The sequence below is a fragment of the Anopheles maculipalpis genome, chromosome 2RL (assembly GCF_943734695.1).
Source record: "Anopheles maculipalpis chromosome 2RL, idAnoMacuDA_375_x, whole genome shotgun sequence".
NCBI lineage: Eukaryota > Metazoa > Arthropoda > Insecta > Diptera > Culicidae > Anopheles > Anopheles maculipalpis.
The window spans coordinates 91,936,716-91,961,370 of record NC_064871.1 but is presented as its reverse complement, the minus strand read 5'-3'; the positions used below and the strand labels follow the sequence as shown (position 1 = coordinate 91,961,370).

The 24,655-nt window shown below is 42.5% G+C and overlaps 1 protein-coding gene across 1 annotated transcript; it reads left to right on the top strand.

Annotated features, from left to right (window-relative positions):
- Positions 1-475: 475 nt before the first annotated feature.
- Positions 476-1,435, top strand: LOC126567635 (leucine-rich repeat protein SHOC-2-like). Its single transcript, XM_050223854.1, has 2 exons — positions 476-498; positions 566-1,435. Exons 1-2 carry the CDS (start codon positions 476-478, stop codon positions 1,431-1,433), a joined length of 891 nt encoding a protein of 296 aa, XP_050079811.1. The 3' UTR covers positions 1,434-1,435.
- The last annotated feature ends 23,220 nt before the right edge of the window (positions 1,436-24,655 follow it).

The window sequence follows — 24,655 nt, the reverse complement described above, 5'->3', positions numbered from 1 at the left end:
TTTTCAAATTGCTTTTTTTCTCAACCGTTGCGGATTGAAGTTCGTGGATCGCTATCTTCCTTCCTAATCCCTAATAAACATAATTCAGAAGCACCGCTGAGTAAAATATAATTGCCGAAGACCTTCCAGATTATGATCCTATAAGAATTACTTCAAGGGCCAGCTGACTCGGCGGAACAAAAGATTACAAGGTTGCGGTGATCACAACTCCTAAATCTTGGCACGCACTTGCTAGTTGCAGCGTTGCGAATAGAAAGCATTCTGCCGGCCACAAGTGATAACTAGCCTCTTTATCTTTATCCAACTAATTGGGGACATCTTTTCCGCTGATGTTCCACATTCGCACTGACATTCGCAATGTTTTGTATAAATACTGACGCTGTACTGTGGCAGTCATATTCGCTGCATCATAGTGGTCAGTTTAGTGTCGGCTCTCCTGGTTGAGTGAGTAGCGAGGTTGGTTGACAGTGCAAAGATGTCCCGGAACATTGTGTTGTGGTGGGTTCTGCGTGTTTTTTTAAGAGTATCCTGCAAACCATAGTGATGATTCCTCTTTTTTGTGCAGTTTTCTAGTGCTGATTGCATTCGGGTGCACCGTCGGCCGTAAGCTGGAGTGTAACGAACATCGGCAAAATGAGTGCGAAATCTCCAACTTTACCATCGTGGAATCGATGGATCTGTCCGAGTACGAGTTTCCCGATCATCCGCATCTTGCGTTCGGTACCTATCCACACTCCGACGATTCTACGTACGTCGTCGCTATCGACAAGGAGCTAGCCGATCGGCTCCAGTCAACGGAGAAGCTGGAAATTCAAAACGTTTCCCTGCAGACGATGGTGCTGTGGACGAATCTACGCTCGCTCGATGCATCCCACAACTACTTCTTCGAGCTGATCGTTGAGCCGGACCAGAACTATCAGCTGCGCGAGCTGAACCTCAGCTACAATCGCTTCCAGTCAATCGACTTCGTGCAAGCGCTGCCCGCCCTGCGTACGCTTGATCTTCGCCACAACTATCTGGAGTCGCTTAGCTTCTCGCTGTTCGACATGGCCACCGAGCTGTGGAAGCTGAACCTGGCCAACAACCGCATCCAGACCATCTCGACCGATGGGTCACTGCATCTGCCGCGCCTTTCGACCCTGCTGCTGCATGACAATCTGCTGAGCGTGCTGGACGCTAGCGAGTGGAGGTTCAGCATGCTTCAGGAACTGAACGTGGCCCGTAATCGATTGCGCTATCTGAGCATGTGCGAGGTGAACCATTCCTTTCCCCATCTGCAGACGCTCTACATGGACGAAAATCGTTGGGAGTGTGGACACCTGAACGCCACCATACGTCAGCTACATCAGCTCGGGGTCAAAGCGATGGCGTACTATGACAAAGAGGACCAGGAGCATTGTAGCAAAACCATCGACGAAATTTGTTGCTATTAGACGAAAAAAAAAAACGTTGTCTTTGCAGCAGAAATCATATGCACTTTCAAGCTTTGTATGCTCTCTTGTCACTCAACGCATTAATAAATTGCCCGACACTTGATTGACTCCGTTCGATCGATCCATTTGATGCATCTCGTCGTGAGACATGATTTATTGCACATAATGCTATCGCTTACTTCATTCAGATTGGAAGGTGAACCTCATCAATCTCTTTATCAGGATCTATTGATGTAACGCAGGTCAAAACAAGAGCCGAGAAGGAATTTTCTTTGTTTTGCAGGTCGATTAGAAGCAGTCGCAAGGAGTTCTCGTCACGTTACGAAAAATCGTGTACCTTCGCCTACATTAGCCCAAAGAGCAACCCAAGGTGCAGCACGATAACCTTGCAATTCAGGCACGTCTAACATGGAAATGCAATTTGCTTGCAGGGAAAAAAAAGAAACCTTCACCTGGTAAGAATAAATACAGACAACAAGACCGTCATCACGATCACTGACTGGAGCGAATGTCTAACATCGTGTAAGAACAAATTAGTTCAAGGAACCGAAACAGCGTTTGTTTTAATTGATGAATACGACTAAGTTTAAATTGTGTTTTACACTTGATTACACTTGAAGTTTGAATAGAAAAATTCACCCAAAAAAATCTTCCAACTTTCAAATTCCACAGCCCATAATCATTCTTATTCTTCACGGATATCCTGGTGCATGTAAGGAATTCATATGAAGATCATTCCATGTTACACATACCAAAGACATCAGAGGAATTCTTTTACCCCTGTGATGTAGTCTTACTGGCCGGACAACAGCACACACATGGTGATAAACAGAATCTTTGCGACGCTCCATGTGAAACTGTCATCTGTCATAAATCGCTTTTTTTGTATACATTATTCTTCATACTTCTTCACACGATCTCCGAAACATGAACCGGGTGCGCAAGGCGTATGGGTGTAAATGAAACATCCGGCTCGAAAGTGCTTCTGCTCCTATCATAAAGCAACTCAATTCCAACGTCGTCCGTCACACATGAGATGGTGTCGCACCACAGAAGGAATGTCTGCCACTCGCATAAAGAAATATGCAAATTCGATCGATTTTTGCTTGACACACCACTATATCCAGCAGTGCGCATTATTTCTGTGCGGGTGCAACTATGAACGGTTGAGTCTTTCTTTTTTGCACACAAATGGTCTCATTCGTCGCTAGCGTTAGAATAGATTACGAAGAAATGGAGCTGATACTTGAAATTTAATAGCACACAATGGATTTATTTTCTTGTTCGCAAACGAGCACAATATTTTACGCTTTTACAAATTTATTTAATGTAGTGTTTATTATTGAATATCAGCATCATTTTGGAACACACCAAAATTAAGATTTAAAGACCCCCAAGATTAAATTAATTGAAAACAATAAATCATCAATTTATTATTTAAATTTTAAAAACAATCCTGTAGGCGTGTTGAAGAAAAAGGCAAGAAATATCTCCGTAATTTGAGTAGAATAAAAATCTCATTTACATTAACTTATCGAACGATTGATTCGGTATGGTCGTCGTGTTCCATTCGTAGAATGCACACCTGCACAAATAATTCGCGAAAATACCCATTCTGTATAAATAAGGAGGCTTAACCGTTAACGTAATTGCCAAATTATGGAAAGCTTTAGCCTTTATCCAGCTGGACACGGTTCCCTTGGCAAACTCTTTGCGGGATACGGTGGCTGTGACTCACCACGAAATGAGTATCGTTATTTTATGCAACACCAGGATTGGCTCTCGACACCATATACTTCCCTAGCTATCATTGTATCGCCTTAAAGCGCTTGACCGAGTACCACCAGGTAGCAAAAGATCAAGCTAATGATCTGGAAATTATAGTCCTCCGGATCTTAGTTCAGGCGACCGTGGGTCAAGCCCATGAGATATGCAAACCTTGAGGCAACGCCCTAAACATGGAGCATAGCCCTAATCCGTCAAAAGCCTAAAGGGCCCCAGAAAGTAGTGCATTTGTACGAGCCACAATTGTGGTAGTCTCACCCAAACTAAAAATAGGAAAACGCTACTTTTTAAGCAATCGATCATAAGCTGTTGCATTGTGTTTTTATGTTATCTAAATGGTATTGAAAAGTACTCAGACGTCCATCGATTTTCAACACTATCAATGAAGTTAAGCTCTTTATCGTTAAATTTGTAAAAAGTCGCTTTATTCGTAAGTACAATAAACATAATTTGTAAAAAAAATCTCTTCATTCTTTCGTTTACTCCAATTGAGCAACATTCCAAACACAAACATCGTTGTTAGGAATAAAGTCAACAAAAATCCCCAACACAATCCAATTGACATTAGCTTGCCGACATCAGACATCAGCATCGGTTGTTTGAAGTTCAAAAACACAACTACCAAACCAATAAAATCACCCAAAAAGTGCTATACAGCCACCCGAGACTCCCATACTCCGTACAGCCTCATTCGGAGTAGGTCACATTGTTTTGCTCACAACGACGGCGAAAAATGTCCACCATAATTCTTTTCCTCACTTACTCTCGGTGCGCGTTCGATTCGGAGTCACCGTAAAACGTGTGGACCTTCCCAAAGTTTGAACGCGAAATCGAGAAACAAAAACAAAAAAGCCACCAAATGCCGGATTGCGTAACCTTTTTTTTTTTTTTTTTGACCACCGCCAGGCCGGTGTTCCATTAAGCATTCTTCCATTGGAGTTTGATTTTTGCTGGTTGCAGGAGACGACGGCGCACAAACATAAACAAATCGGAACACACCAATAATTCAACCATCTATTTTCCCCGCTACTTGCTACTCCGAATTCCATGCCGTGTATTGCCGTACAACGAGCGATTCAATGTTGATGAAAGCGCAACTCATAAAACCCGTAAAATATATGTCTCTCTTCGCTTCACGAACCTTTCTTACCTCGTCTCGCCAGAGCGGTTATGTAGTGATAAGATTACGTTTGAAAGGCACACGCAATGCAATATGTCCCATACATTCAGTTGCATTCGATGGTCGCCCCAATCTACAAAAGGAACGTCTGCTGAACTTCCAAACTCTGGCACAGTTTCTACACGAGACTCACCGTCGCCATGAAGAAAGCTGCCTGTTCTGAGCAACCGAGAGAGAGATAGGGGATACGATTTGGAATTGTGACCCATAAATCTGATCCGCGCACAGCGAAAGCGAAACTACTACGACCAAAAGCAAACGTAGAATGTCATTTTACGCTCACAATGGCTCACTGTACGCGCATACTAGCTTCGGTTAACCTTCGCGCCCAATACACCCTTTAAAGATCATGATTTATGATATTCGGATGCCAGCAGGCGAAGTTCACTGCAAAGTGCCACGAAGTCTCCGTTGGAATCTCTTTCTCCCTCCCTTGTGCGGCACACAAATGGAACAACGAATGGAAAACGGGGTAACCATACGAACCTATAAGAAGACCTTCAACGCTAGAGTGGCTTTGTCGAATAAACATAAAAACAAAAGTCATAATTACATTCTCCTGAGTGCCCGAGCGCGCGAATGAACCCATCGTTTCTGGGGGTCCACCACTTATGCAACGCGTCTTGGGGCTGATGTCACAGCAGCATCGATGTCGCATCAAAGGGTGCCCTCGGTGTTAGATCTGATACTGTGCGTCCCATACACTAACTCAGTTCTTAGTTGCATCCAAAACCCATGACTCATCGACTTTTTGAAGCGAAGGGAAACGGTTTCAAACCGGCTGTGGATGCTTTTCTTGCATCAAAGTGTCTAAAGAGAGAGAGAGAGATGTAGGCAAATGATAAATGTGGCAGAAAATACCATCAACCGCAGGATTTCAATCTCCTAACGCGTGTAGGGGAGTGTTGGGATGGTTTGGCTTGACGATGATGAATAAATAGTACCACTAAGGGTTATTTAGGATCAACGTATCAACACATAGTCTCACACAAAAACCTACACCGTGCACTTGTGCTACCTTGCACGATTGCAGTAGCGTCACGCTTCGTCTACAATACGCTAGATGGCAGCACTAGGCGTGTTGGCGAACGAAAACAGCTGACACGGATCTTGCAGAGCAACCAAAATTCATTACTCGTACAATACCGACACGAAAGGGGCGATTGTGGCAGGCGGAAGGGCAAAACCCTAATTTATGCGCACGCATCGCGAGTCGTTAAATTTAATATTGCCCCCAATTTTCGTTGCACTTTCACGAGAACGAGGAGCAGCTGATCAAAGAGAATACACGCAGTTTGGTGCGATGCCGTCGTGCTGTTGAGCGCAATGACACCCTAAAGGGTCGTGCTAGCATGTTCTACAATGGCGAGAGTATGTGTCAAAATTATGCAGCATGTACTAAGGATAAGCGAGCTCGAATCGGTGGGTATGCTGAATGGTTTAACAAGCATCGCCAAGACATCTGCTGACATCATTAAGTACTCAATGAAATTTGAAAGCTGGTGATAATAACTACATGTTTGACGTCTCAACTAGCATTTCACTAGAACTCATCTAATATTTCAAGTATAATTTAATACTTTCGAGTTCTGCTACGAATGTTCAAGAAGAAAGAAAGCAGTTTTAAAATGTTTCCTAACGTCACGTTTAGATGCATTGTTCCCCGGGAGCATTTATAGTGTGATCTTTTAAAATTCTATCAGCGGTCAAGTCAACAAACACTCTCAGCAGCCCGAAGCATCCACATTAACTTGCACCAACGTGTTCCCGACTCGATAGTCTAGATCTTCTCCGCACCTTTTCCTACCGAAAACCAGACCGTTGTAAAAGTTACACACCCAGCTGACATGCAGCACCACCCAAAACTACCAATTGGGAGATGGCCAGTAGGTTCAGCATTTCCTGAAACACTACCTTCTGGAATTTTGTAAATGTGTGCACACTAGTCGCATCCCAGCAGGGGGGGGGGGGGGGGGGGCCTTGGGGTGTGTAAGTGGATGTTCCATTTCGATTACGTGTTTCGTTTACTTGCACAGTAAATTTATGATCTTTCCTCCCTTTAAACACAGCACCGGGCAGCAGCAGCAAAACTGGACCAAACAGAAAAGATTTCACTTTAAAAAGAATGCGAGCTCCTCGTGCAGGCTCCCACACCAGCCAATCTACTATGTGCAACCCGACCATGACACGTGATGGTGCAAGTTTCAGTGGTGTGAGATGATGCAAAAAATATTAGTTTTCCTATCAAGAGAGACTCGTGTCTCGGTTGCTGGTGGAAATGTTTCTCCTGTCTTTTGGGGCGTGTGCCTTTGAACATTTTGAGCGTGTGTATGACGGTATTGCTGTCCTGCCGTCGCAAACTTCGGCAAGGATCGGCAAAGTTCATATCGCAAATGAAACGACACCTGACCGCATTGCAATCAACTCTTTGGTGCATCCTTGGTATGTCCGGACCCTACAAAGGTAGCACCTGAAAGGTATTTCAGAACTTAATCAGGTCATCCAACTTCTACTACGATTCCGTACTGATTTCCTGAATCCTGTTTGCTTTGTAATTTCTGGACGTGCATCGGTAACAGTATCAGTAGCAACGTCTGGACTTATTTCCGGACATTTGCATCTCCAACATGTGTCGCACTGCTTGGTGCACACCTTTTGCAAAAATGAAAATGTTCGCCCTTACGATGAGAGAAAGGAAATAGAGTTTGTAAAAGAATTCTTATGGATTATTTTCCTTAAGTCAGTATAACAATTTCTATTTTAGAATATTGTGTATGTGTCGAGAATTTCGATTAACAACGAGCACCTCAATTATCATGTCCATAAAGCTACTCACAATCAATACAGAACTACTGCTAAGAAATGTACACTGATCCAAAATTTACAACAGTTTATTTTCTCAACCAAACCTAACAACAACCACTAGCTTCCGTGGAGATCCAAAACTTCATCTACGCTCGTTCCCATTTGGCTGTCGGATGGTTCTGATAATGCACCAAACAACCAGCACAACCATCACCGCACAAAAATGCAATCCACATAAACATTAAACTTTCCCGTCCAGAACGCTTATTGCACACTGACGGAGAACACCAGCAGAAGATGAGACGAGAAGGCCCCGGGGTGCAAACATTGGGACTCCGTCTTTTTTATCTTGCTTGCTCCCGTTTTTTTTTTCTTCTCCTCTCTATTCCCGATACCACAAATGTGCTCGTTATGCTTGTTGGCAGTGAGTGGGGCACCACAACCACTGTTCATGATTTTGCCAGGGCACGCAAGCAGCGTGAGTTGAAGCATAAAAATCCAAACTGCCGAAAGCATAATCAGCTTCACGGACGGCTCGGAGCACAGAGAACGTAACCGGACCAGAAACGAACCCAAAAAACCGGGGCCTTCGAAATCGAAAGTAAACAAACAGAGAACACGCGCGAGAGATAGCGCGAGAGTAAAGCGAAAAGACGGAAAATCTTACCAGCCAGAGGGCTGCAAAAGGGTCCAAAATAGTGCTAGCGAATACACTGCGGACCGAGCTATAGCTTTCCGGGATGCTACTGATGATGCTTTGCGATGTTGTGTGAGTGGGTTTTTTCTGCTTCTTTTTAGTTCTTTGTCCAGTATGAATCAAGCGAGAGCAGATGTTTTATATCAAATTAACCAATTAACCAGCGGCTATGCGCTGCTGAATGCTGTTCACAAATTCACTGCGTTGCGTAATGATTGCAGTTATACATTTAGTGACCCCTACGAGCCTTCAAAAGTTCTGTCAGTACTGCTAACCTTAGTTGGGAAATAATTTTCAAACAGAAAAAGTAATAGGCGTTTGATTCGTTTTTTCATGAAAAACCAAAACTATTGGAAGCAAATAATTATTTAAAAAATAGAAAATGTAAAATAACAATAAAATTATAATGAAAAATAGCTAAACGTTTATGTTTTAGCAAGAAATGGCAAAGCAAACAAATCAACAACATGTTTGAAATCGAAAAGAAAACCCCATGCCAGCGAAGATCGCACTCGAGTTCCATGTGAAGAAAACGGATTAAAAATAGAAACACACACAATGCCAGTGGCGGCTGCCTAAGCCGGGTTGCATCTTGTTCGTTTTAGGGACTGCGAACAACAGGATGAATCATTGGTGGCCATGCAATCTTCTCAAAACTCTACCAAGAAAAAATAAGAACAGAATCAAGAACGAGAATGGATGTCGATCATAATCGATACTTTGGCTGCACTTCTAGGAAGAAGCGCGATCGAGATGAGTTTATGTTGGAATAAATCCACCTTCCCAGGGTCCGCACCCCAAAAGAACCCGACCGAGCGGTGTGATGCAAATAGGGAACCTCTAACCAAGTTTCGTTCGCCTCGCGCCGAGCTCTCAGCGTCCCCCGGGGGGAGAGTAAAAGGACTGGATTTTTCAAAGCAGTTATTAATAGCGTTTCGAAGCATCATGTTTATCACCTCCACCGCCGAATGTAGTCGTCTGTATGCGCTGCATCGTTTCCCTTGTTTGCGACGTTGTCTAGCGACCAAATGAGGATGAGTGGATTGTGTTTTGGGGGAGTTGGCTGCACAGCAACCTCAACCCGGGGAGAGGAAACGCAGCACGGAACGAGTTTGCTTACATTGCCCACAAGTCTTTGGCACAACACTACTAACCTCAATTTCAACTTCAACCTGCTGGTTAGTAGGTAGCCGTGTGTCGATGCAAAATATCCAGTTCGTGCAGTGTCATGAGTTTGCCAAACCAAAAACACGAACCGGAGAGCGGCGTGGGCAAAATTTTTAGAGGCCAGCGACGATATTCGTTCGCGGGCAGGGCACGGAATCCGATTGTAGTCGATCAAGTTGATGTGCGCAGTGTTTACACAAACGGGGGAAGCAATCATTACCGAACGATCGATCAGATCAAGCTGGCCAACGTAATTTATGATTAGATCAAAGAAAAATACATGCTTTTGAGCGTGTTTTTCGCGAGCAGAGCATCTACACTTTTGTCATGTGGTTATTTTTAAAAGAGAAAAAAATTAAAGCCATTACATTCTAGTGGCTAGACATTTTCGACAAGGAAAAGTAACTGTCAAAAAAACTGAAAAGAAATCATAGATACGTTATGATAAATTCTGTGAAATTCTTTTTCAACGATTTCTCAAAAAACCGATAACTTCTTATCGTCTCCTTTTGATCGGCATCACACACACACGGAAGGAAACCTTATCTTTTGTGTGCACATTTTCCTTTCTCTCAACCAATTCAAACAGCCGAAACGTACTCCGTGTCAAATTCCTTTCTAATGGTTCAAAAATCTAACATTCCCACCATGGGTGGATGATTTGATCAGACCATAAGGGAAAAAAACAAACAAACGGCACCGTCCGTTTTGTTTGACAGATAATATATCTTTCCCGTCTCTCTGCAGCTACTTTAACAGCGCGGTTCAACCCTGAGCGCACAGGCGTGCAAGAAATTCCAACATCGCCAAACATTCAACATATGGGCTGAAAATGTTTAATCAGAAGATTTGTCGCGATCTTTACAACAAACAAACGATGCGAAAGATTTCAGCGCAGAAGCGTGGCCTTTGAGCGAATGTTTTAAAATATTGTCTACAAAGCGGAGGTATTAAAACAAAATTTGAAGATTTCTGGTCAGCTCGAGATAAACGTTTGTGTAATGTCCGGAGTGAAAACACAGTCCATCATTGGTATTCTATTGGCAGCTTGACTCAAGTGTTTGTTGGACAGAAAAGCAATCCGGCACACGTATAAACATTGCTTGCAGCGTTGCACTCAAGAAGAAGATTCAATCCTTGTCCGTGTCCTGTGTTTACTGTTGTCTACAGGACGACTTGGTGCCATTTTTTCTTCTGTACTTTAGCAATTCCTTTTCTTCCTCTGAGATGTCTCAAAACATCCAATCAGATTCTCCGAGTCGGCCCATAAAGACTAGACTAGTTTGTTTCACGTCACGCCACTGCAGCATATTGGAGTCTGAATCTGTGATCAGCATGAATTATTAAACCGGTCGAAATTGTGAAGGATGCACAAGGCACATTTTAGTTGTTATGCTATTGTCGGTTTTTTTTTTACCATTTGGAAAATGTTTACCATATTCATCTTGCAACTTGAAGCTGCACAACTGTTTCATTTTTAAAGAAAGTAGTAAACAAAAGCATAACGCAGTCTAGAAGCGATGAAGCACCCATTCTCAAGGATCAGTAAAACAAAACAAATTCACGAGAATGAACGATGCTTGTGAGATGTACCGAATGTAGGATGGTGTAAGAAACATCAGCGAACATTTTTGAGACATCTTTCAAAAACATCAGAACGTTTAATAGGAAAAACTTTTCTGAATGAATGATATCATTAAGACACATTTTTTTTCATAAAATCAACATTTTTCTCATTGTATTACTCGTATGTCCAGATAGATCCTGACTTCGTCTATCAAAAATCCTATTTAAAATTAATTTTAAGCTTGTGATGAAATGAAGAACCTGCTCTTTCAAGAATAGATCAATTTGATTCACCACGATGATCATTCCCAAACATTTCCTGTGTCGATTATCGTAGCAATTATTCTACTTTTATTCTTTTATCGTTAAACTGTTCAACACAAGAAAAGCCTCGACCGTAAATCACATGAACGATCTAGAGAGAGAGCATTTAGCAGTCGGAAAGCGTAGCATCAATTATACGATACGATCGAAAGACTCTTGCCGGAAGCGGCAAATTATTTATTACACCAATTCTTATCGTTCGAAGATGCTTCTTCTGCGCAGGTGGAAAATGGTGGATACCAACTATAGATTGGATGAAAATTTGAAAGATGAATAAGCTTCTTATAAAAAGAAATCAAAACGAAGACAACAAAATGCGAATTTCTTTACTATTAACAACAAAATCAGAAGATTTGCTGAAAATTGTACTTCGTCAAACTGCTGATTATAGTGATCTGGAGTAGGTAGCAGATATACTGGTTCTTATTTTGAATTTCTTAATTTTCTTACAAATAAGAAGTGCTTGACCGCAAACCACTGCTCACAATATTATCTACAAAATTCATTCGATCAACAAATCGCTACGACGATCGATCGATGTATGATTCTATGTTAGAGAAGAATTATAACAAAGCCATAGCATTCAAAACATGAAACACATGGAGTGTGGGCGTTATAAAAATCCCTCTGAATTGTAAACAACCTTCACTTGGCTCGAACCAGCACATCGGTGCCCACGTCCAGTGGTACTACCAACTGTCAATAGTTGGTGATCGAATTAAACACATAGCTAAACACTGGGCAACATAGAATCACTGTCAGTGTGCTACATCTGGGGACCAATTTTCAGTATCGGCTGTCGGTTGGTCATCAAATCCCACGTCCATCAACAATTGGGGCGTTAAAGTTGGTTTAAGCTTGTGAAAGGTTGTGGGAAAATAAAATCAACCATTGACGTTGGTGTTTGGCGATATCACGTTAACGGAAGTAAATAATCAACATAGTCTAGCACATGTTTCGGAGGTTTTATCAATCGATCTGTTATGTGCTACCGATATACAAACTTTTCCTTCCTGATGGGTGGAAATTCTCTGACGATAGTGGAATGGAATGACTTACCTAAAAAGAAAAATACATACGTGACGTTAGTCTCTTTTGGATTATATATTGATAGGACAAGAGATCAAGCCATGGCATTGTTGTTAAGTTGTTTTTGAAGTCTTAAATCCTAAATCACTACTTACGTTGTGTCCAGGTACTGGAAGTACTGATAGACCGGCTTCCGGTAGAGAAATCCTTCCGCTTTTTCCACCATCATAATATTTTTTCATAGAACTTAAAGCAGCCTTAAACCTCCGATCAAACCTTCGACAGCTTTTACGCGATCCTGTAACCCGTGGATCCTTCAATCGCACTGGATTGTTACATAAAAATCGTACTTTCTCACACGGCAATTCGAGCTTTCACTGCCACTTTAATGATCTGGTGGTAATACACTTCTTCAGCCGTTATAAGATACTCTTTACACGCTGCTGTCATAAATCAAACATTTCCGATGGAGAGACTCTTTTCAACGTACGGAACGTCGGATTCGTCGCTAAACTTTTTAACACCACACGACGCAACACGCTCTGATTATTTTCACCGTTTTGTGAACCTCTTAAATTGCTCTCCGTAAATCATTCGCTCATTTACGGGCAGGAAAAATCGTAGTTTTTTACGACTCTTTTGACAACGCCAACGAATGCAGGCAATTTTCACTGATCGTTAAACTGCACACTGACAGCGAGACAAAAGAATTAGCAGTTACGATGTCTGCAGCAGCACATTTCCTTTCTTGCTTTTGGAGATGATATTAACAAGTGCTTGCTCCGTTGGAAGGTAGATTCGAATTGTGCGTTATGCGTCTCGTTTTTGGTCGTTTATCACAGCTTTTCAAAACCAAGGGTATATAGACACACACACACGTAAGGCACCGATTTGTTTCTAAGCTGCTCATATGCATCAATTTGACTCTATTTTTCGAATAGACTGAAAGGTTTTAATCTGAAATTAAATGTAAAAAAATTCTTAGCAAATAAACTCTTTTTCTCACGTTTGATTCCTTAAATTCGTTTGTAATCCTTGCGTTGCTTCTCAAGCTGTAACTTTTCTTCTGTAGAAAATAATTATTCTACCTACAAAAATGCAGAAACTAGCTGCGACTGCACAACCCAACTCACCAAAAATCATCCTCAACTCCATGAAGCTATCCGTTGGGTGAAAGTGACTTCTGTCAAATTATTTATGACCGTAAACAAAAGCCAATTTTCTTTCAACTAAAGGCACACGATTGCATAGCAGCATGCATAGCGCAATGCTCATAGAGCAGAAAACGGCTTTGGGCACGCGATGTGCCGAAAATAAACACACAAACCGTGTTCCGAAAAACGCATGCCGCGCACCATAGCATCGTAAGAACATCAAGATGAAGCGAACGAAATGGATGGGAGTCTTGTGTAACGGGTACGGACATGTGTCCTTTGTGGTGGGTTTACGGATACGATCTACTTGAGAAAACAGCATGGATCTTCAGCACACCCGTTTTACGACATCCTTCGGTGCGAACGAACATTACAGGTCCCAGTTGTAAACAATCTAATTACCGGGCCTGGTTTTGTGGCTTCAATTACTGCTTAAAATTGTGTCTTTGGGTTTGCTTTTGCCTTACTCATCCTAGTTCTTAGGTTGCGGACCCTACTCCAAGAAGATAACTTATATAGTTGCGTCGACTGTTTCGTGATTACTGAAGCTCTGCGGGATTCCGAAGAGACATATGGTTGATTTAACATGGTTTTGTCAATGATCGCATTGAAGGAGGAACGATGCTAGGGTACAGAGCTTGAAATAGAATATCTGCTATGAGACTGCAACTAGATTGGCCATATTTGAAAAGAAGATCCAGAATTTTGATGACTATTGCATACGCCTTTCCCAAGAATCCAATTTGTTTCGCTATGGAAGCACCTATATTGTGTCCCATCCTTAAAAAAAAAAACATTGCCAAATCCACTTCCTGACAGCAAACAATATTTCACAGCTTTTTATTTTCCTCAATAACGACAGTACGAGGAACTAAAAGACGAAAACATCAATGAACTCCTTTTAAAGCAAACTTCATTATTTTTCTCTAAATACAGTTCCGAGCGTGTCCAGCTAGGGAGTTCCATGAACTATGCTCAAGGATAAACTGTTGGTAATAAAAGAAATAAAACACTATAATAACGCGCACAACAACGATCTACATGCCCCGATGATTGTAGGATCAATCGGAACAAAGCTCGGGGCGAACAAACTGCATTGTACAAAACGTTCAACACCTTCCCTCAGACAACGCTGACTAGACACCGCAGTTGAAATGCACATCACACAAAACACACCAAACTGCGTAAGACAATTCCGCACGGCCGTCCCAGTGCGGAACATCAAAACTACATCATTTATCATGACGCGGCGATTATGGCGTCATGTTTTTTTTCCGTTCAGCAAGATCGGAGGGTGCTGCCCAGATGTCTGGAGAAAATACGTCGCAGCAGAGCCCCGCTTAGTGAGATGAGAGTTAGTAACACATTAACCAACAATAGTCGATCGTTTAGACGGGGTAGCAAGCTTGCACGACCAGGGGGGTGGGGGGGAGTACTCGGGGCCATCAGAACTTCCTGGAGTTCCTAATTTGGAAAGGTGTTTAAAGCGTTGTTAATAATAGTGTGTGCATGCACCAGACTTGAAAGCAGACTGGCTCTCGGTTTGAGTCATGAGTTACATACTGGGTGCTGGACACCGTTCAACAACACATTTCATACATCTGAAGAACATTCGGCACAGAACACCAGACCTGGTGTGGTCATTAGCATACCGTGTGTCCCGTCGTTTCCATTTATGGAACTGGGTGCCATGACTCGTTGGAAGATTAGTTCCAGAACCTGACACGGCACGACACGGCCGGCGTCCATGGGGATTGGTCGATCATAGTAATCCATAAATCGATAGATCAATACTCAATACCAGCGGTGCATGAAGAGCTGTAATTGCAACCGATGCTTTTCATCCCTTTAGCTGAAACGCTGTCAAGCGAAACCCTGCCGACATCCATAATGTCCGTAGTGTTTGATGGTGAGATTATTAAACAAGATGTTAATGACAGCTCCGATGCGGAGTTCCTGGGCGACATGATGTCTGGAACACGCCTAGATTCTAAGTGTTCCTCAAGGTGCGAACGGAGTCACGGTTTTGATGCCGGTTAACTTCCGTTTGCAAATGTAGTGTCTAACAAATATGGTGATTGTTTACAGCATTTTTATTCCATTTATAGCACCAGGGTTTCCGCCGTGACAGCTACGGAACAGTCAAAACAAACACGGTCTTTCATGTTTCTCCATGAGCACACGTCTCCTACGTCTTATAGCAAAACTTTACGAAAATCTAACTTTTCTACGCGTCATTTAATCTTCAACATGCCTATCGACCACCGGCAAATCCGTGAGATGTCCGAAAGTGTTTAATAATCAAACTTCATTTCCATTTCCATATATCTTGCTAACCTATCGCAACCAGGTGCCCTTTTGGGGGAAGCGTTATCATCCTAACAGCGCGCCACACAGTCAATGAAAAACACCGAAGCTTGAACACTTTCTCGCGCAGCCGCCCCACTGATGTGTGCCGCTTTTATTCGGTGTGTTTCTTAATTGACACAAATTGCTCATTTTCTCATCAGTTCCGCCACGCTGCGGCTGCAGACATAACTTTTCTAATCGTTCACGACATCACCAGCAGCAGCTGTGGAGGGACATTAACTGGAGAGACTCGCGATGCCTAGCTTAAGTGAACCGTGGACCGTCTAATGCTACCCCAACATGTATAAATTAATGGTGAGATCTTTTTGTGTGTGCCGGCAGTTCGTTCGTAATATTCATTGGGTAGAAAATATGAGCCCAAATTTGTTTTGATGACCACTGCTATCGGATAAATGCTTTAAAATGGCTTCAATTTCCCTGTCGAGGTCTCCCAAACGTCTCGGCGCTGATGATGACACTGTGTATTTGATTCAGGCTTTTTCGGACGCAGCCCGAGGGAGAGAAGAAGTCTTTGATCAACATTCTACGACGCATTTCGTCGTCGTTTGTTGCTGTCGAAAGTAAAGAAAGGCACGCACCCAGACGGACAGACCGTCCTACTTGTCGGTGGTCTTCACTACACCCGTTTTGAAGCCCCCGCAGGTCAATGTGACGCGGGGCGGCACATGCTACGTTGTGTTGCATTTCAATCACGATAATTAGCCCCCTTTAGCGCATTAGCCATGCCATGGAATGAAGTATTTAGTCGCCCTACCATCAAAGACTGACAGCAGTAGCGGATGAAATTAGAAAATCAATCGCGGTTCCGGTGGTTGCTCGACCGTATGAGAAGCAATTGATATACACCCCGGTTTGGGCCCGCTTGCGGCCCTGCATGGCATAATTGATTTTTAAACAAACCTAATAACGATATGCAAATAGAAAAACCCGTTTCCCTGGTGAGAAACTGCAGGTGTGCGCTATACGTTGGATTACATCACAGAAGCACCGAACAGTTCGAGTTAGTGAAGAAACCGTTAGGCTCCCAGCGGCAAAGAGGTATCGAGCAGCTCCTTATAAATGCAACGTAGTAGCATAAATTCTGTTCGAGTGTTTGCCATAATTCATTGATAAAAGTAGTACAAATGTATTCCAGAAAGCTTTCTACCCAAAGGTAACTCTATGTCATTAATACAAGTCTTGTCATCTAAACTTTAAGCGTCCAGATAGCTACTTCCTGGGCCGTTGTTTTGTCCCTCTCTCTTTGAAACAGTACATAAATAAATACTTCACAAGCAAAAAGAAAAATAAGTAAACGCCTCAAATTACATGCTCAAACAAAACAGCTTTGCATTTTCCGTACCTTTGCCATTGCCAAGACTAATTGCTTGCATTTTTATCCACGCTGCCAGAAGCATCATCGCCACCAAGAAATAATAAATGGGAGGACTAAGACAAATTCTTGTCCATTAGTCGAATACATACAGTCAGTGGGAAGAATACACACTCAGCGCTATTGGTACAAGTAATTATAAACGTATAATACTACATTATTCAACGAAGGATATTCCGTTGCGCTTTCATGTTTGTCTTTGCTAAAAACCCTGGTGGACATGGTGCCTTCCAGCAAAGGGTGGGTACTTCTTGTCGGCTCATCTATCAAAAGGCCGTGTAGAATGCAAGCCCATCTCGACATGGTGCTAGTAGTTGGTGTGCGACTAGATGCATCTATTCTGAGCGATTCTAATTCACAACCGGCCCCAATATTGTTTGCCTTAATTTCATCTGTCTTTCAGCCTGTCTTTCAGAGTGGCCACCAAAACATTGGGTTGCCATTAATTTCTTGCTTTCCAACAGAGTGCACTCTGCCAGCAGAATGTCTAAGTGCGATTTGTTGCAGTATTTTCCTATTGCAGACGAAGAATATTTACTGTATCAATGAACACTTCTTGTGGTTGTGGTTTCGCTCTTCGGTGGACACTGCCAGGACTCCCAAGCCCAACCATACAGCAAGGTTCGCCGAATACGGACAACGGACGAATAGAGCGGTACCATCACGCTGCGTTGTATGCAATTTATTAACTACCATTGACAATAAAATTAAAAACTCATAATATCCGTTTCGGCGGGAGTTTTTTACATCTGCGGCTCCTCTTGCCATGTCGCGCTTGTTGGTGTTGTTGGGGCAATGCACTCTACGCTACACCACGCGCACCACAAACAAAAGAAAGCAAGACATAAAGCAAACGTTCAGCAGTGGGACGCGAGCCAGAAGCAAAACTAAGGACGGTGGATGCATTTGGGCATGCATATGCAACGTCCACTGCAATGGTTCGCTTCGCCAGGTAGACCAGCGCCGACCGGACGCATTTTCCGGTTTCCGTTTCGTTTGCGAAACGACGTACGGGCGGAGAATTTATAGCCGGGCAACAACTCTATCAGTCGAATAAATTTTGCTAGAAAACCGAACCTAAGTATTATGAGTAATTCAATACAGTTGGATGCATAATTGTACGATCATGTCGGCTCGATGTTTAGGAAATATTCATAACTTTTGCTTCTCAACTTTCTAATACAATTTTGTGTTCGATAAAAAGTGACCAAATCATTAGAGCTGAAATTCTAAATGTAAAAATGAAATTTGAATTCTTCTGCTCGATGCTGCGATCTAGAGGCAACAGCGGTGCCGATCTTCTCACAGCAGAACCGGGATTCAAATCCCTTGCGAACCGTAGAGAAGACTGGCTTTTTAACTACGTGGCATCAGCAAGTCTAGTGAGCCAATCGATGGACGGCGTAACCTAGTAGGTCGCTGTGCCAAGAAGAATAAAAATTTATTCAATGAGATGAACGTTTTCCCAAACTATAACTGCGGCAATTCGTTGGAAATTGACAGCAGATTGTTATACTCTGTTGTCCTGAATTGTAAGTACTACTAAAAATATAAACACGCTATAATGAAATATGCATCGTACTGTAATTTGTTTCTCAACAGCTGATTCCAACAAGCTATATGCAGCATAAATGCATAACATATGTTTGTAATATTAACGCTTCTTTGACACATGCTACACGTTATGGTTGCAAGACCACGTTGCATATAATTAACTAGAAACATTATGTTCATAATAATAATAATGCCGTAGCCATTTGATCGCTACCATCCTAAATTTCCATCTTAATGAACATTCCTTAACTGTTGGCTGTTCTGCAGACACATGCTCAAGCGTTAACCAAAGAACCGTTTCCTTTTTCTTCAAAGATGACAACAATTGAACTGCTGTTTACCATTTACTACACACACAGACACAAACAGTATCACAGTTGGTCCGGTACCCAACCGTTTATCATCGATCAAGCGCGCGATCGTTGATTAAGTCGCCGCTACAAACGTTTGCATCTGTCTGCAACGCACTGTGGGAAGCAAAATTATATGAATGAGCAGATGCAACTGCACTCATTTAATGCACCGTCAACCCTGGCCCGACTGTCAGTTGCGGAGGGATTTCGGGAACAGTGGTGGTACAATTTACTTTTCACACCCGGTCTCGGTTATTGAACCGAGTGGTTCGGCGTGATGACAGTGCGCTTATTTCTCCCCTCATCACTAGAGGCGAGTGTGGCCGGAAAACCAACGGCATATCATACATCCCCGATGCAGAGGGTGCGCGGTGGCCGAAAGAAAATGTTTAGCATGTGTCAACGCGATCTAGGCAAGCGGAAACTATAGCGCCGTGAGAAAGCAGGGCGTCGATTGGAGCGTCACGTGTTGGAGGGTTTTTTTTGGTGTTGTTTGTTGCATTCAAGCTAGAAAACTTACACTTTTCCCACTTCGCTTACAAAAAAATTAAAGTTATATGACACAGCGTCCAAGTCGTAATTCGATGAGCAAAAAAGAGATTTATTCCTTCATGATTCATATCCACTATCCACTACATCAGTGTAGAACTCGGGTTCGAGTTAATAAAACTGAAAGTAAATTATCATTACACCTTTTACTAGCTCGATTCAATTACGGATCGCATTAATTCAGCAACCGCAAAACAGCCTACGCATTGAATAAAAAATACCAATCGCACTCGGTGTCCAGCAGTATATCAGTATCATGTTTCATTCATAAACTGAGCGAGCTTCATGCGAAACACATGTCACATGCAACTGTCAGCTGACAAATGCATACATCCTGTGTCACCACGGGACCGCGTACTCGTGTGCGTACTTATGCTTTGCCTGCCTATTTTTCTCGCACAACACCCCATCATCATCATCATCATCATCATCGGTTTACGCACTCTTCGCGTGTCCACAAGCATAAAGCCCAACCGATGCGTCATGTCGATTATTGGTTACGATCGTGAAATTGTTAACGCCGTGTCTCTTCCTTTTCCCGATCGCGACCGATCGACTGCTACAACGTCCTCCCGAACGAGCCCAAGTAATGATTGCCATGTTTGGAGTTGAAGTTGATACGTTTGATTGATTAATTCGTGTGCTAGTCCACGTGCGGCCCTGTGGTAGACTTCCTTTGAGCCTGCGCGCTTGTCAAGCCGGCTGTGGCTTGTACAGACAGGTTTTTTTAGATGCGAATAGGCAAAAAGAAACAGAGATATGGGGTGAACCAGCACGGCACCCATCGTTATGGTTCTATTATCATCTACGAACCATCGAAAGCTCACCGGAAATCTGAATCTGTATGTCAGCTAGCTAGGTTGGTCACCTTCGTTGGAGGTCGATAGTGTACAGGCGACAAAAAGGTCCGCTGTTGGGATGTTTTCGACTCGTTAGAATCTGTAACGTCAATCGAAACTCAATAAATCAGCACCAATCACAGTGGCGAACAATCGTGCTAATCGACAGCGAACAAAAAAAAACCTCATCCAAAACGGTGGAGACACATAAAAATGTTATCTTGAGGAGAAGCACCCTCCAAAATCACGCTTTGTAGTTTGCTTTATCGTACGCAAGATGAAATAAACCTTTAATTGGTGGAGAGTCCTTGGGGGTTGTATCATTAATTTCGTGTTGAAAGATCAGTTATAAATCAACACTATCTAATAAAACTTAATTCCTAGAAATTATTTTCGGTTTTCCATTCCAAGGAGGCAAGAAGGTATTCTATCTACGTTAACTACATTGTCTACAGCTATTCGTATGGGTCATCCGCATTAATATGTTGGTGAAGTTAAGCATACCATTGTTCTCCAGCACGTTGCGTCTTTATTTCCAACCGTTTATTGGAGAACTTTGCCTGTCGGACATCCACAAAAGTGTCTTCGACAGGAAGTCGCAAAAAGTTTCGCAAGACTTCCTAACCGTTTGGCGACGGAGTCGACAATATGTCGCGCCGACGGTATCAACCGACTGCAGGCGACGACACATTTCTTTTGGCATGCATTTTAAACATCCAAACCAACCGCACTAATAACCTCTTGCAGGTAAATATTTCTTGCCGGTGGACACAGCCTTTGAAATTGGTTGGATGTTGGTGGCCCAGGACAGGAAGGAGAGGAAGACAAACAGGAATCAATAACATAATAAAGGGATTGAAGAAAAAAAAAAAAACGGAAGTGGTTAGAGGCTCCCCCTGATTATCAATGTGGACACAGCAGCACCTTAGGTGATTGGGTTTCGACTATGCTAACGAATCGTATTTCCTCTTCACTACATTCTACATTCCACAAAATGACACGTGCGTAGTAATCTACACAACAAAGGACCGATCATGTATGCAAATTTTGTACACATAACATTTTCGGCCTGTTCAATTATGCATGAGTCCTTCACCTGCTCATACACTATTCTGCAGTGCTTTCTTAGATGCAAACGCCGAAGTTGACCACAGGCAAAGCGATGCAATTAGAGAACTTTGGAGACGGATATATAAATTTGACACTGCTCAACGTGTGATTTTATGTTATGTTATCAGTTTTTAATAAGACTATGATTTACAGCTCACATTCCAAAACATGCTGCTACAAGTAAGGCAAATTGATTTTGACTAACCTCACAAAGTAGGGTTGTTAGTACGACTGTTCAGCCATGGAGGTATAATTGGACGACTGGCAAATATTTACACATCTTCGAGGAATTATCGCCACCTACTTCATGGACAAACACTTCGACTAGCCAGACACAACGCGCGATGCTATTATTTTCTATGTTTTTCAACTAAGATTTAAGAAGCTTTACATGCAAACGCACACAACCCATCCCATCATCCCACGCGCAACAAACCGGTCGAACGGACATCTCTTACGGCCGGGATTTGGCACGTACGGGGTGTGCTGCAAGCATCGCTTTTTGCAGAGATTATTTTCAATTTATGCCTAACACAGGGATGAGGTTGCCATCGCCTCAGGCAAAATTCTTCGATTGCCAACGTTTACTACAGTACCATAAATACTGACATTTATCATCAATTATTGCTCGAATACTCGGCTGCACTACGAGGAACTTTAGGAACTCCGCCGGTTGAATTGCTACGAACCTGTCCTTTTTTCATCAAGCATTATAACTTACGTTAAACTTTAATCCATGCGCTATATCACAAATTTACCGTAAATGGATACACATAATTCGAACATACTGATGACCGGGATCAGGATTTCTCATACTTTGGCGATAATTGGAAAGAGTGGCCGGGTTCAGAGGGGTCTTCCATACCGTGTCTGCATAACATTAAGTGCAACTTAATTAAAAGCATTGATCATTGAAAGATAAAATCTATTAAATGAATATTTTATGGATCAGTGCTTCAGGCTCAATCAGTGAAAATTTCTTCTTTAAAAATGAAGTGTACTATCCCAAAAGAAACATGTCAATGCAGGTTTCTCTTTCACCAATAAAGTGTTTAACTCATCTACAACGATCCATTCACTAACGAACCATGAGTTGAAAGCTAATACCGACACTTGTTGCAACTGTGCTCCGTTGTCCGCAAAAAAAACCTAAGCATTAAACCTCAGAGATAAACACTTTCCATCGTAATAACTCCTGCCTAGCGGAGCTCTGGCAAAGCATCTCGTGTGCCATTTCATTCAACAACAGGCAACGCGAACCCGATAAGGTGTCAAATATTACCAACCAGCCAGCTAGAAGGGCAATTGTGCAAAAGAAGCTACAAGGAATGTATCTTGTTGCGGCAAACAGTGTATGACCGCCTAACGACTAGCAACTCGCAGCTCGCATGTCGACGAGAATCAAGGAAGTAGTCGGTAGTTTTGGATACATAAACATAAGGTTCGCTCTATAAGGATATCAGCTTACCTCGACGGAGTTGAACGAGGTGCTTACTTTCTTAGTAGGACTTAAGACTGGAAGCCTGCATCGTTAGCTACGTCTAGTTCACAGATCATAGGTTCTTTACGGTCCTAATATCAGCTTACTGACAGCAAACTCGGCGCTGGAAATATTGTTTGGAATCTGTACAGCGAACATATATCCACTGAAGCTAGGCAGCGTCATTACCGTTCAATCCGATCCGACTCATCAGTGACACGCACACAGAGGCACAAGCTTCTAACGATTGAGGTTTCGAATGAGTCATTGGGATTGAACTTTTCACGCATCGTTGCGTTTCTGTTGTGTGCTAAATTCACCTCCACTACGGTCAGAATAGCTCTCGACAGTCACGGAAGATGGGCCCCGTATGACATTGCGACGCCGATGGGATCAAATTTCTTTTTAATGACTCCCTCGGCGAACTTTATTACGGAAAGGTAGAGCGATGGGAGGTAGAATTTGAAGTTTGGTTACGTGGTAGAAAATTATTTTCTGCTCAAATGAAAGCAATGGTAGCTGCAAAGTACTGCAATACATTCTACCTGAATATATTCAATACTGCGCAGGGTGTGTTCCTTCTGCATACACAAACTGGTATTGATCAAACTTATTCGCCCTATCCGTTGGCATCAATGCACCCTCCCTTGTTAAATAGTCTCTAGCAACAGGACAAGCAGCCACACCTTCGCAATGAAATGGGAGCATCCAAAAAAAAAGGAAAACATACGTTAAATTAAATTGAAATTAATTAATGTAACCATGGCGAGTGTTCAAAAAGGAACACATTTTAGGAAAATTAAGAAACACACCCACAAAATCATTCTTTAAATTTGCTGATCGTCTAATACAATAGATTGTCTGCAAGTTTTGCTTTAACCCTTTTTGAGTCCTATTGGTCCATTGGTGGGGTAAGCCTTGCCTCTGGTTAGACAAATATTCCATCTCTAATCCTCAAATCATCCGAAACGCAAACTTGAGAGTCGCATCACCGATAAAGTCATTTATTTGGATTTTGCGGATTAAGAGACAGCAACCGACCACGAAAGAGCTTCATTATGTTGGGGAATGGAAGTCAGCTTTATACGGAGCGCTTAAGAAGCAAACAATGTACATACAAAGCGAAACTTTAACCAGTTCTAAAACCGAGCAAGGATAGGTGAACCTCAAATTAAGCCTACAAAGCGGTACAAAGTTCGCCGTGCGACCACAATTCAATGTTTGTTTAAAGAGGTGAAAGAGAACATGCTAGCTGTCTTCACATTTTACATAAAGAATAAAATGTTATGAGCACATTAATTCCAGACGGTGACGTTTCCCGATTACTACGCACAATACCAGAAGCCTTAATGTCATTTAGCTATTTGCTGCTGGAAATCCATAAACATGAATTACGTTAATGTTTCCTTTACTACTTCTGAGTTCGGTCGTGACAAACTCAACAGGCAAATAGTGACGGTGATCCCCTGGCACGTTTAAACAGCGCAAAGTTGCGTGGCAAAGAAGCATAAATCTATCTTGCCACCACTGTTGTCCTACAGGATTCTATTAGCGGAAGTTGAAATTTCTTCGGATAGTAAATGGTACAGTTTCCTGCTGAGAGAATGAACAGTCTGGTCAGAGGAATCAGCAGGCCACTAATATTTACATCTGACCCCTGTGCTCGATAACCTGCGCTGTCTCGCAACAGATATTCTGGCACCTGCTGCCAAAGACAGCTTAAATATTCAAGGGCAAACTGGGTTGATCCTTATCGAAATAGAAATGTAAAAACTTTGTTTTGGGACGCTTATCACCAAGAAATATCCGGTATGGAAATCATCCGATTATGAATGGAAAGATATAGAAATTCTGTTACGTTGTTAACAACCGGTGTTGCATATTCATG